Genomic DNA, 14,741 nt, shown 5'->3' on the forward strand with positions numbered 1-14,741 from the left:
AGTGGTGAATACACATTGGAAAGCATCAACAGCTGTAGTCATGCAACAACATGCATTCGTGAATACCAAGACTATATTTTATTGGTATTAACGAATGCATGTTATTGATTGACTATGAAGAAAATAACGGCCTTGGTATTTAGGAATGTATGTTTTGCTTGACGGCAACTGATGATGCTTTCCAATGCAGATTCACCGCTATTTCACATTTTGAACTACGTGAAGACGGTTGCAGATAGCAATCGAAACTAGTTATCTACTTTAATTGTCATAGCAATATTGCGGTCCAGGCATTAAAAGTTTTCTTCACTTTCATTCTTTTCTATTTAATAAACCTTAGCCGGCCGGTGTGGCCGTGCTGTTCTAGGCGCTTCAGTCTGGAACCGCGCGACCGCTACGGTCGCAGGTTCGAATCCTGCCTCGGGCATGAATGTGTGTGATGTCCTTAGGTTAGTTAGGTTTAAGTATTTCTAAGTTCTAGGGGTCTGATGACCTCAGATGTTAAGTCCCATAGTGCTCAGAGCCATTTGAACCAAGCCATTTAATAAACCTTCCTGATAATGTCAGGCTTCTCTAATTTTTTGTTGTCTGAAGTCGAATAAATGGAACGGACATTTGTCTGTCATTTAAACGAATATTACACTCAACTGGAAACAGATTTCATCCCTCAGAAAGAATAAAACTAAAATATCCCATTTTGACAATACCTGCAAGGGGTAGTCAAATGAAAACAAGAGAGAGAGAAAAAATTGAACTGTTTATTATTTCAGAAGTAATCGCCGTAACTGTAAATGCATTTATCCCTCTGTAAGACCGGGCAACTAAAGCTTTCATGGAAATATGTTTGCGGTTGCCCACATGTTGCCAAGGCTGCATCGACTACGCTGCAGAAGTTTTGCTGGGGAGCCCTTAGACATTCTAGATACGGTCCCGATCTCTCACCAGCGATTTCCGTATGTTTAGACCACTGAAGAAAGAAACTCATGGCCTTCGATTTGCTTCAGACGAAGAGATGCACGCCTGGGTGCAGTCACTGATATGTAGGCAACCGCACACATATTTCCATGAACGCATTAACTGTCTTCATAATCAGATTTCCGCTCAGCAGCTGATATGAAACTTCCTGGCAGATTAAAACTCTACCAGAGAGCACTTGCCCGCGAAAGGCAAAGGTCCCGAGTTCGAGTCTCGGTCCGGCACACAGTTTTTATCTGCCAGGAAATTTCATTAACTGTCTTGTCTCACAGTAGGATAAATCTATTCACAGTTATGTCAATTATTGTTAAAATAACAAACAGTTTGCTTACTTTTCCTCATCTGTCTCGTTTTCATTTGATTGCTCCCAATATAATATTTGCAGGACTCATTTAGTTGATACTTTTGTTTTGTCTTCTTCAACGGTTCCATTTCAGACTTTCACTTTTCAGTGAATATTTGCTCTGCTGTTCGAGCTCGTTGTGTTTAATATATGTTCCATTATTTTTTTCTGAAATGTGTGGTAATTTGCTCCAAGCATTTATATTACGTCGCTTTCTTCAGTTGTCTTTCCAACGTGCATGTTTCTTTCTGTTTTTGAGCCCTCTATTTGTTTTGCAGCCTGAATCGGTTTTTTCTTTTTTGAAATCTTTCTCTATTCGTCGAGATATATCTCTGAATTCGCCTCTTTTTTATATATATATAGTTTCTCGATGTTGAATCGCAGCTTAACTGCTGCAGTTTCTGTAAAGAGGCACGCATCAGAACTTTATGACTGAAACATAGGCGATCACAGTCTGTTTATCCCCTTTTAGACATTCATTGTTTCAGAACTGCGCTTTGGAGATGTGGCGGTGTGGTATATTTGGAATTCTCTTATGACTGCGTTGGCTCGTCGTCATGTGGTTTCGTTTACAGGCAGCTGCTCAGAATACTTGCACATTTCTCGGTGATTGCAGCTCACATATAATTCAACGACAGTTTTCCAGTTTTTTTGGTCTTTTTTATTTGCCGGGTTTCCCGTAACACCTCGTTTCCCACTCAACCTGGGCATTAAAATCGTCCAGAAAGACCTTCACCTGCTGCTTCCGGACTTTCATTGTTGTGGTGCCAACGGCATTTCAAATTTTTTGTATGTCGCGGAGCCATTATTTTTATAGTTTATTGGGCCACGGCCTTTAAGAAAACGTTTACGTTTTACTGTCACAGAGCATGATTAGCGAACCGAAAGTGTCAAATATGAATTCTAAGTCTGAGATGTAGGGTAACAAAACATGTACCGAGAACTGGGATGTCCTTCAGCCCCGTCTTTTAATTTTTGTTACTGTTGGTTTTTCTTTTCTGTTGCCCTTTCCTTACTTGTTGCATTTATTGTTAACCAAAGCAACAAAGAAACTGTAGGAATACCAAAACGTATCTACAATTGTCGCTCAATATATTTCTTGTAACATTCTCAGTTTTATGTCTCAATTTCTCAATATCACAGAGAACCAGCGCCGGCAACATGACTGTCGTTAATATCTGCACGAAGGGCTACTACAAAGACACACAGCCCCGAAGTACATCTGTTAAGGAATTTTCCAGGTGTATCGTTACTACTCTGAACGCGCTCCAAAAATGGCTCTGAGCACTATGGGACTAAACTTCTGAGGTCATCAGTCCCCTAGAACTTAGAACTACTTAAACCTAACTAACCTAAAGACATCACACACATCCATGCCCGAGGCAGGATTCCAACCCGCGACCGTAGCGGTCGCGCGGTTCCAGACTCTAGCGCCTAGAACCGCTCGGCCACTCCGGCCGGCTGCGCTACAACCATGTGAGAGTAGGAGCGTGCGCTGATAAATAATGCGACTCATGATTTTTGATTTGCTAACGTTAGCGGTGAGCCGTTGTCGCAATTTACCGCTGCAACACAATATACGCAACGCATGGACGTGCAACGACTTAACGCGCTCAGCTCTGAGGTCGCGAGATACCACCCTGCGACAACAGTGTACTAACTGTGATGCTTATCCCCAAATTATAACGTAACTATTACTGTAACTGTCCATCGTAGAACGTGTCATGTACTCCATTCGCATACCGCCTCTAAATCTAATAAAGTGCTTGTAAATTAAACAAATAAAAAAAGCAGGTCATTGAGAAACGAACTGGTCCTAATAACCAAATCAAGCAGGTCTCACTTCCCCCTGTGTACGTAGTATTTCCAGATTCCTCTCTGTTCTCACAGGCAAAGAACAACAGTTATACGTTAATTTAGGAAATTATATGTATTCCGCAATGCACAATAAGGATCCATCCTCAGTAGACTTCGTACGGATTTTATGCAATGACAATTTTGCAATAATTTATCTGCATAATTGAAAAAGTGGATCTCGAATTTTCTGAAGATCTTGTTTCAGTAAGCTACGCTGAGAAAACAGAACTTCTTCAGTTAAACAGTTTTAGTGATATTGGGAAAGGGTAACTTCTTGTGGTCTATATGTATTTTATGTATTTTTTGAGGTGTTTTAAAAGCGGCATTCTTTTCAGCAAGTGTCCTATTCTATTCCAATTTAACCACACGAGAAAGCATTTTTCAAGGACAGGTAACTTTCTTAGTTATGTAGGTAGTTTGATATAACAAAAACGAAGGCTTTGCATTACAGTACCATACTATGACAAAAAAAAGCAATATTAATGAGATGGTAGCCTGGAGAATGAATGGTGAGCAAAAGATAAGGCTGCAAGAGTAGGGCGAAGGCAGTTAAAAACAGTAAACTGTAAGATTCTTACGGGATTGTAGATTCCGTCGGTCTTGTTAGTTCTTCGATGCGGCTGTAACGAATTCCTCTGCTACTGCAAACCGTTAAAATTTGTCTCAAAGCAGAACTGATATCCAACGACCTCGATTGTTTCTTGGATATATTCCAGTCTCTGGGTTTCTGTACAGTTTTCGCCCTTCGCTAATATCCTTTGGTACCATGAACGTTACTTCGTGGTACCTCAACGCATGTCCTATTATCCTGTCCCTTATTCTAGTCATTGCTTCTCACGTACTCCTTTCCACACAGATTGCGCGCTGGAACTGCTACATTCTTATCTTATAGGGTCTACATAATCTCCGTTATCGTTCAGTAATATCACATCTCGAACCCTGCGGTGCTCTCCTTCTCCGGTGTTCCCATACTCCGTGAAATACTTCCACATAGTGCTGTACGCTAAATGTGAATTCTTACAAATTTTAACCTCAAATTTACACCTACGTTTGATATTATAGCGAGAAACGCCCTCTTTGCTATTAATAGCATCCTTTTTAAATGATCGTTGCTTCATCCGTCATGCATTATTTTGATTTGAAGCTTGGTATAATGTCTTGATGTAGTCTAATACGTTTTTTTCTATTCAGATACTACATTTTTCGTTCATTTCTGCATTAAAGAATTAACCACAGTTCGTCTACCAATTTCACTGAGGAAAGCAATGTCATCAGCGAATCTTATCATTAACACTTTCTTACTTTGCCCGCATCTCCTGGTCGTGCGGTAGCGTTCTCGCTTCCCACGCCCGGGTTCCCGGGTTCGATTCCCGGCGGGGTCAGGGATTTTCTCCGCCTCGTGATGGCTGGGTGTTGTGTGATGTTCTTAGGTCAGTTAGGTTTAAGTAGTTCTAAGTTCTAGGGGACTGATGACCCTAGATGTTAAGTCCCATAGTGCTCAGAGCCATTTGAACCATTTGAACTTTCTTACTTTGATTCAGTTCCCACTCCAGAATCTTCTTTTCCGTCGTTCATTCTTCCTTGCACATATCGACCAGTAAGAGAGAAAGGCTTCATCTGTGCTTTAGGCTTTTCTTTATCCGAGCACTTCTATTTTGGTCTTACGTGCTTATTTTTCCTTTTTAGTTCTTGCACATACTGCCTATTTCCTGTTCTTCACTGCAGCATACACTAAATTTTCCGAGAATTACCAGCATCCTGCACCATTTTACATTGTCGAATGCTCTTCCTAGGTCAACAGATACTGTGGACGTGTGTTAATTTAAGTCTTACGTTTGTTGTCAGGCACAACGCCAGCACTCTCTCTCTCTCTCTCTGATGCCTTTACCGTTCCTAATGTCAAACTCATCGTCAATGCTCATTTTTCTTTTCCGTTGTTCGGTGTATTATTCTTGCCAGTAACTCGGATGGATGAGCTTATCAGCTGTTTGTGCAATTGCCCTCCCATTGTCCTGTTACGGCCGGCCGGTGTGGCCGTGCGGTTCTAGGCCAACAGTCTGAAACCGCGTGACCGCTACAGTCGCAGGTTCGAATCCTGCCTTGGGCATGGATGTGTGTGATGTCCTTAGGTTAGTTGGGTTTAAGTAGTTCAAAGTTCTAGGGGACTGATGACCTCAGATGTTAAGTCCCATAGTGCTCAGAGCCATTTTTTTTTGTCCTGTTACGTGAATGATATTCATAAAAGAAGCATGTGTACTTGGATAAGGCCTGAACATTAATTATGGCGAGAGATATATTCCAAAGTTAGATATTAGTTAGTACGGCAACTCAGAAGCCTCAGTTCACAATTTAGTGATGGTGAAGAGTAGGTTTAACTTCAAGGGAGTTTTTTGGGGCTGCGACTGAAAATTAGTTGGCTTTATGTTATCAATTTTGAAAGCGGAAATTTTTGGTAGCCTTGTGCGATTTTTGAATACACCCCCTTTTACAAGGGCCTGGAAAACATGTGTGAACAGGCAGAAAGCGATGGAAAACGCACTGTTCGTAGTCTTCAGTTCACAGATGCGCTGTTCAGCTCGCGAAAAGGAAAATCAAATGTTCTAAGACTCTGAGAACAAGGCAGAGAGGTCAGGAACCCCAACGAGAAATAAAAGTCTACTATCGTTTAACTGAGTAGTATAGTCTGACAAAAGTTCCCTCGCACGAGAATTAATAATTAATAATTATTCTATCATACTTAGCACTGGACAGTTCAGAAACGATACTTACTCTTTGTTTATGAATACATTAAGCTAATTGCTCGCCTCAACGGTGGAGAATAATCTCAGACACTTGCTACGCAGTTTTCTGTTATGTAGTAGGCGGCACACGAAACAGAACATCGGAAACGATACACGGACTTTCCAGTTAAGTTATTGTTGAAGTAAGTTCACTTTCACACAGTTTCACAAGATATACGCGAAATCTCATTCGATCGAGGGAAGAAAAATCACGTCATTTGTCATTAATGCCATCCGAGTCTGAAGCGGACACCGACACGAACACAATCAGTGCACATTCTATAGCGTAACGTGCATTCCGTATGACTAAATACGATCGAGAAACCTCCTTAGTGCAGACACGTCGGTCTCGGTGCTTGCGTCACTTCTAAGTTACTTCCAGCAACAGCAACTGACCTCACGCAGAAACTTTTTTGACGTCAGAATTTCAGTATTTCATCATTGTTAGTTGAAGACCTACAACGGTCATAATTTTTCTCAAAGTAAAACTATGGACTGTTTTCCAAACGAAACCGAATGTAGATAGTGGCCTCTGAACTATGTCTTTATTTATTTTTGTGTCTCTGTTGAAGTGCAATATCATAATGAAAGTCTGAACTGTTTCATTATTACTTGTGTCAAATATACTGTTGTCATTTTAGCGTTGAATGTTATGTACTAAAAGAGTTTAATTTAAGTCGTTTTTATATATGTTTTTAGTTAATAATTAAAAAGCTAGAGGAGGTAGCCCCATGAAAATTCCTACCACTTAATTGTGGGATGAACTGAACCTAATTCCAAATGTACAAAGTTTAATATTACAGGATTCATAAATTTCGAAAAACTGAATTTTTGACGAAACTAATTATCAGGTCATACTGGGACTCAAAACTTTCGACATTGGCGTAGTTTTACATAATCTTGACAAGTTTTGTAAGAATATTTAAACATTTAATTTTACGTAAGATTACTGGTTAACCTCTTTGTTCGCTCTGTTCATAGTATGCATAAGGCGCTTCCGTCTTGACCTTGGTCGAGCGACGGAGGAAAATCTCACTCGTCACACCAAACGCACCGATAAGCGCTCGCTTCCTCGCAAATTTTCAGGATGAAACAAAGTGTATAGATGGAATGCTAAGGACTAAGAAGGGATGGCGTGCGGTTAAGATTCTCTGAGGCTGTATACATTGCCATGATGCATACCGCAGTAGACATTTCAGTTGTACAGGTATTTACATGTCTAAAAAGGGCAGGCAGATAAAGAGAGCTACGAAGCAGGTAACTGAGAAGTGGGTGGCAAAGGAAATAAGTAAACTGACTGTTTAAAGAAGCAAACAGAAGAGTGTTCAGGAAAAGAAATTTGGTCTTCAGATGATTCGTTTCTGTTCTCTTTTGAAGTGTTACCTAAGAGCTACTTTTGGCAAATCTCTCCATCATTAATTAGAATTTCTGAACAGCAAATCAGAATGGTGAGCCAATTACACAGAGATATGTACAAAGCATTGCAGGATAATAACGATGGTATTCAACAGGTGATGCTTTTAGTAACTTGTGAGATAACCATATTTGTTGTAGAGACTGCGGAGGAAGTAGGACGAATGAATATTTACAAAAGCAATAACATGAACAAGACGCTTGCAGTTAAAATGACTTTATTTATCCGTATAAAGTGGTTGATAGTAACTGTTTATCTGAAATACACGGCGGGGGCGGCATGGTATGCCGCAGCAACTGCAGGGGCGGCGGCGACGACGGGGGCGGCGGCGGCCACGGCGAGTCCGTTGAAGTTCTGCGCGATGTACTGCGAGCTGTGCGCCGTCACGACGGCCGGCGCGTGGGCGGCGTAGGCCACGGGGGCGGCGGCCACCAGGGGGGCGGAGTAGGCCAGGGGGGCGAGGCCGGCCTTGGGGGCGGCGCTCACGCAGCAGGCGGCTGCGGCCAGGACCAGAACGAGCTGAAAGAAAAGTACGGTTTGATGGGTCTCGAAGTTGTCTTTTCTCTCAGGACTTGCAAGTACATACGTGTTTCAGTTTACAGGGAGTCTGTCGACTAGCGTTGGCAGAGAAGACCTGACGTTATTTAGCTAGCTATCAGTCAATTCACTCAGCTGAAATGGAGGGGGTAGGTGAATTTTTTGAAGTGGAGCATGCTTTATCTCGTGTGCATTTCAATTTTCCAAGCTTCATGCGGAATGTGAGTGTTCAAGTAATTGAACCAGCTTTGTTTGTTATTGATTTCTTTACCAATACATTGAAACCGGTGTCACTTGGGGAATGGGTGCATGTTGTAAGTGGCGTTTACTTTTTTATTGGTGTTAACAAAAGATTTTCAGTCACAAAAGCTGACAACGGTCGGCAGAGCGGTGTGGTGAGTACATTCCCCTCTATATTTGCATCCGATGATGCATATTGGCTGAGGATGACACGGCGGTCAGCTGGTACCGTTGAATTTTCAAGATTAGTTCGGACAGAGCTTTAGGAAATACTGAAATGTAAAATCTTATTACAGGCCGAATATCCTGTAACAGGAACGAAATGCTAACTGCAGATTTGCACTATGACGTCAGTCAATGCTTACATGTTTATGAAGTTTTATACATCCACCACAGTTTTCGGACATTTTGTAAGAGTCGTGATTCCGGTGATTCTTAGATTTCCTCGTAGCAGGATCTTGTTATGACTACTGCCAGTAATATCAGTGCATAATGTGTTGAACTAGAACACAAAACACATGTCTTCATCCAGATGAATGATAGCCACTGTAATGGGTGAGGTACTCTAACATTTTTCACCAAGACTGGGGCACACACAAGCAGGAATTTTTCATCCATTGAAATTTGCAATCGATTTTCTATCTGACGATTTTGATATCAGCTGTAGAAAAATTGGTATAAGGGAATACTGTTTTATGTGCAAAGATAAAATTCCATCTCCCTTTTCAAAATGAGTTGTTAAGCATCTGATATACCTTTTAAGTCATTTTCTTGATCCTTGTGTTTCATTGTTTTCCTTAAAGCTCCCTTCTACCTTATCGTGAAGCAGTAAGAGACAATTTAAATTTATTTGGACGCTACGCTTTCGACGGGTGACAACGTGACAACTATTTTTGTCCCACAGTGTGAAACACCGCAGTAACAACTAGGTATTAAAGAAGCTTAGAACCGGAACCACTAATAATTTTTGTAGTTTTTAGTTAACAAGAAAATTGGGCAGTTCTTCTGCTTGATTAATTTAAGGTAATTGAGGAAATGACACCTGTGGTAGGCAATCCGGTTAGTTACATGTTACTGCTTTCTCTATTTAAGCATGTAACATGACGGCGAAAACACATTAACACTTAGTGAAACAGGAAAACATTATCACGAAGAGCGTGAGTAACGCAAGACAGTAAAGTAACTGCTCCTGCAGAAATAGTGTGGAACGGCTAAGGTCAGTGATATAAATACTTCACTCAAGCAATCTATCCTTCATAGTTGGACACAAATACACCAAATTCTTCAGTACATGTGTTTTTAGGAGGTCGTGTCCTACGGACCATTTATAGGACGTTTGGAAATAATACACTGAAGAGCCAAAAAAACTGGTACACCTGCCTAATACCATGTACGGCTCCCGCGAGCACGCAGAAGTGCCGCAACACGTCGCAGCATTGACTCGACCAATGTCTGAAGTAGTGCTGGAGGGAATTGACACAGTCAATCCTTGAGGGCCATCCATAAATCAGTAAGAGTATTAAGGGGTGGAGATTTCTTCTGAACATCACGTTGCAAGGCATCCCAGATATGCTCAATAACGCTCATGTCGGGGAAGCGCGGTGGCCACCGGAACTGTTTCAACTCAGGCGAGTGTTTGTGGAGCCACTCTGTAACAATACAGGACATGTGGGGTTCCCATTACCTGCTAGAATTGCCCACGTCCTTCGGAATGCCTGTGGACATGAATGGATGCAGGTAATCTGACAGGATACTTACGTACGTGTCACCTATCAGAGTCGTATCTAGACCTATCAAGGGTCCCATGTGACTCCAACTGGACACACCCTACTCCATTACAGAGCCTTCAGCAGCCTCAGCGTGCCCTGCTGATAAGCAGGGTCCATGGACTCATGAAGTTGTCTCCATACCCGCAGATGTCCGTCCGCTCCTTACAATTTGAAACGAAACGCCCGATCAGGCAATATCTTTCCAGCCATCAACAGTCCAATGTCGGTGTTGATGGGCCCATGCGAGACGTGAAGCTTTGTGTCATGCAGTCATGAATTGTACACGAGTGGGCCTTAGGCTCCGAAAGCCCATATCGGCGATGTTTCGTCGAATTCTTCGCCTGCTAACACTTGTTGATGGACAAGCACTGAAATCTGCAGCAATTCGCGGAAACGTTGCACTTCTGTCACGTTGATCGATTATCTTCAGTCATCGTTGGTCCTGTTCTTGCAGGATCTTCCTTCCGGTCGCAGTAATGTCGGAGATTTGATGTTTTCCGGATTCCTGATATTCACGGTACACTCGTGAAATGCTCGTACGAGAAAATCCCCACTTCATCGCTACTTCGGAGATGCTGTGTCCCATCGCTCGTGCGCCGACTATACACCACGTTCATACTCGCTTTAATCTTGATAACTCGCCTTTGTAGCAGCAGTAACCGATCCAACAACTGCGCCAGACACTTCTTGTCTTATATAGGCGCTGCCGACGGTTGTACCGTCTTCTACCTCTTTACATATCTCTGTATTTGAATACGCATGCCTACAGCAGTTTCTTTGGCGCTTCAGTGTATTATGGGTGTAGATTGAATAACATTAGCGTCGTGTTTTCAGATTTGTGCCTAAATTTCTTTGATCGAGAGACGTTAGTTAGAAAACATTCAGGTATGTGTGGAAATGGAGTTCGGTACTGGTCTACGAAACGCAGGATATTGTAACACAGTGACTCCCCAAAGAAAATGGAGGGGGTCTAGATGTGATGTCTGTCGTCACCTTTTGGAACTTACAGTCCTGGTAGGAATGTGTTTCTGACGCCCCACATTCAAATCAGCCTCGAGCAGACTCATAGTTGATAATCTGCCTTCCCGCATTGCTCTGCGGAAGCGATGCGATGTCTGTTCGTCTCAGTCTTGTGGTCGTCCTCTGCGCCGAGTTAAGCGCGTGGAAACATTGTCTTTGAAATACTGAAGGTCCTCCCCGCCCCCCCCCCCCTCCCTGCATACTGTTCGGTTGGAAATCAAAAAGTTTTGTGTAATCTTCTGCATTCTGTGACCCTATCGTCTTGCAAAGGCCAATACCCCACGTTCAAGTTGCGACTTGCTGGCATATTCACAACGCTCCTGCCTTTGACAGCCCGCTCAGATACCATGTCTACAATCGTTCCATAAGCCTTTTCTAGCTAGAACATTTTCGCGTCGTACACGGCACATCTTGATATGGAAAAACCTTCACCATAGCTTTCGGCCACTCTGTTTATTTACGTGCAAAAGTCATCACACGTAGAGTCCTAATGCTACATCCTACACAACTGAAATTAGCTGGATATGGGGAATGTGAGATGAGCGACACTCGTTTTAAGAAGCAGAATATTCTCGTAGGCTATAAACTGCGGTAACACATGGAACGTGATCTGTGTGATGCAGTAAAGCTGTAAACAGGCAGGCCAATTTGCATTTCTGCAATCACACGGCACCTAAATATCATTTATTAGGCAACTGAAAATAGAGTAAACCATTGAAGAAATTCACTGATGAGCCGAAAAATTATGACCACCTGTTTAACAGCGCGCGGATCCACCTTTGGTACGCAATAGATTAGCGATTCTGTGTCTCATGCATACGGCAAGACTCGCGTAGGTTTTCGGAGGTATGTACTACCACATGTCTACACACAGGTCATGCAATTCCCGCGAATTAGCGACCGGTGATTGTTGGGCACGGAGATGGCTCCTCATAACGTCTCGTAAGTATAATATCAGTTAAATTAGGTGGCACAGACGTCATGACTATTCGTTGGCCCAGACGTCATGACTATTATCACGCTCCTCAAACGAGTGTAGCACTGTTCTGGTCCTGTGATACGAGTAGTTATTCTGCTGGGAGATACCATCATCGTCGGGGAGAAGATCAGTTGTGAAGGGACGCAGACGGTTCGCAATATCGTTCACGTAGTCCACAACAGCCATGGTACCTTCGGTTACTACCATAGGTCCCTACCACTGGTCCTGTAGAAACCCTGGTGAACGTCGTCCATAGCATAATGTTGCACTCACCGTGGCGCACTGCATCTTTCGAAGAGTCAGTCGCCTGGTTCATGGCGTTTTCGGACACGATCATCGATGTGGCGTAACAAAAAACGTGATTCTTTTGATTAGGCGACACGTTCTGTTGATCCATGCCACAATACCGACGACACTGTGCACACTCCAATCTTAATTTGCAATGTTGTTGGAGCAACATGGTTACACATAGGTGTCTTGGGCTGCGGATTTCCATGTTCAACAGTATGCACCTTGCCGTGTCCTCGTAAATACTTGTTTCTGCATAGGCAGAGCGTTCAGTTGTCAGGTCTGCCGCCGATGCGACATGTCCTGCTTTAAAGAGAGAGCAAACCTCCGATATGTTCAGTGATGGGGCATGAACGCCCAAAATATAGTTACCTATCGGTGGTTTCATTGTACTGAACCAGATTCCATAGATAATGACGACAACAGCAGGCGAACAGCCAAATAGCTTCATCGTTTCCTAGATGATCGTTTAAATCCTCCCACTCCATGGCTATGGTACTGCAACTTTAGAGATATATTTTCTGTAAGAAAAACAGTCTAGTTTGCAAACGTCAGCAAAAGCTTTATTTACGCTTTTCTCCTTTTTGAGGCGTCTTCATAATTTGTTTGGGAACTGGAGGTAATACATTGCTCATAAACAGCCAAAACTTTTGTACGCACCCAAACAATTTCTGAAGACGCATCAAAAAGGCGAAACATTAACTACACTCCTGCTGTCATTTGCAACCTAGACTGTTTTTCTTACTGATAATCCTAGATAATCGTTTCCAGGCGCCGAGTCGTAATAATCTGCGCTCAAAATCCGTGGATTTCGTTCTTTTCGTCCCGTATCGTCGCTAAAATGATTTCCCATTCGTTTTTGTACCGTTTATATATTTTCACTATGGTAATATTTGTCTACTGCACCACCGGGCACTGTGGGCTGCTCACTGGTGTACATAGTGCTGACATAGGCTTAACACGACTGTTTCATCGGTACCTGAAATTTATAGGCTTGCCATCTCGACGCTGGATGTTCGGAGCAGAGTAGTAGAAATTATATTGCCTCGATGATAAAAACAAAAGTGTGTTCTAAAATTTTGCAAATATCCTCTGATGGAAGCATTTACTGTTTTATGTTATGTCAGAAAGTATATAACACACTTCTGCTATAGCGAGTGTGTGTGAATTATTTTCTTCTATGCGGATAATATACTGATGTTGATACCTGTAAAGAGAAATTCTCCAGCAAGGAGAGACATTGTATGCAGAGTACACAGCGACAGTTGTAATTAATGTGCAGATAAATCACCACTGGTAGTCTACTGACTAATCTCACACATCAGATGCGAGTTTTCTCACATATTTATCTAAGCAATTAATAAATTTGCTGGAAATTACTATCTCTTTAAAAGACGTTATCAAATGGAATTACGGAGTAATACGTAATATATACAATAAATTTTACTGTCTACCTTGACCTGTACGTAGCAGACAAATATTTAAACCATTTGCAAATCAGTAAGCGAGTAAATAGAAATCCCCTATTGGGATCGCGCTGGAGGCTTAAATTAGCTCTCGGAACATTTTGATTGATCTCGTTCCTGTAACTCTTTTAATATGCAAGGTACGATTCAATTAAATTTTATTTTTTGAAAAAAAAAAACAAGTAGTAACCTTAATTGCAGATGTTTGGTATACAGTTGTATAAAAAGCAGGTAACTGATGTTGCCGAGCTGTGCTTTAAACCTCTAATGTGTTGTCAACAAGGCAATGAAAATCTTAGGACAGTCACGTCGGATGAGACAAACTAGTCAAACAAATCAAATGATATGAGACCTATGACAATTGATCTGTTCATTACAAATTGTTCGCTCAAGCTCGTGACGTATTAAGGATAGATGGCCTGAGGTTTGTTGACACTCCAGCCACACCTCGCGGATTATCGTTGATGCCATTCGCATCTTCCTTAAATCCCAAACCTAGTTCATAGAAACTTTTAGTGAAGCTTCAAATCAAAAAGTTATCTTTCTAGCAAAATGCTTGCTGGGGAAAAGCAGTGAGACAATTTATGTGACGCCTTACTTAGAGGTCCCCTTTAGAAAGTATCTTCCGTTTGACAACTACAAGTTGTTGCGTAGCTGGAAACAGTGCACTGAAATACGTATGGATTACATCGGAAAACACAGAAGACCACATTCACCACATGTGGGTTTCTAGGCAAGTATATAAACTTTCTGGACACTAATCGTATGAGGCCGACGCAATGGCAATTGTGTAACGGACGTTTGAAATAAGGACTATCTTTTGAGCACCAGATTTACCTTGTACATGTCGTCGGCGTGCTGGTGGACGGAACGATGGGTGGTGGGTGTACGGAGGCTCTTTTATACGACGCCTGAGGGGCGTGGCGGCGGTGCTGGGGGGCTCTGGGAGGCCGCCAGCCGGTTACGTCACAGGGGCACGTGCTTCTAGCACTGCCCCCCACTGGGCCCTCTTCTCCAGCAATAAGCTCACGAGTGTTAACTGAGGTAGGTAATAAACGCAAAACGATTCTCAA

The 14,741-nt window shown here is 42.4% G+C and overlaps 1 protein-coding gene across 1 annotated transcript; it reads right to left on the bottom strand.

Annotated features, from left to right (window-relative positions):
• Positions 1-7,618: 7,618 nt before the first annotated feature.
• LOC124787873 (cuticle protein 16.5-like) lies at positions 7,619-14,532 on the bottom strand. The gene is made up of 2 exons (XM_047254841.1): positions 14,506-14,532; positions 7,619-7,888 (listed from the first exon to the last, which is right to left on the bottom strand). The coding sequence occupies exons 1-2, from the start codon at positions 14,512-14,514 to the stop codon at positions 7,622-7,624; spliced, it is 276 nt and encodes a 91-aa protein (XP_047110797.1). The 5' UTR covers positions 14,515-14,532; the 3' UTR covers positions 7,619-7,621.
• Positions 14,533-14,741: the final 209 nt, after the last annotated feature.

The sequence above is a fragment of the Schistocerca piceifrons genome, chromosome 3, assembly GCF_021461385.2.
Source record: "Schistocerca piceifrons isolate TAMUIC-IGC-003096 chromosome 3, iqSchPice1.1, whole genome shotgun sequence".
Taxonomy (NCBI): domain Eukaryota; kingdom Metazoa; phylum Arthropoda; class Insecta; order Orthoptera; family Acrididae; genus Schistocerca; species Schistocerca piceifrons.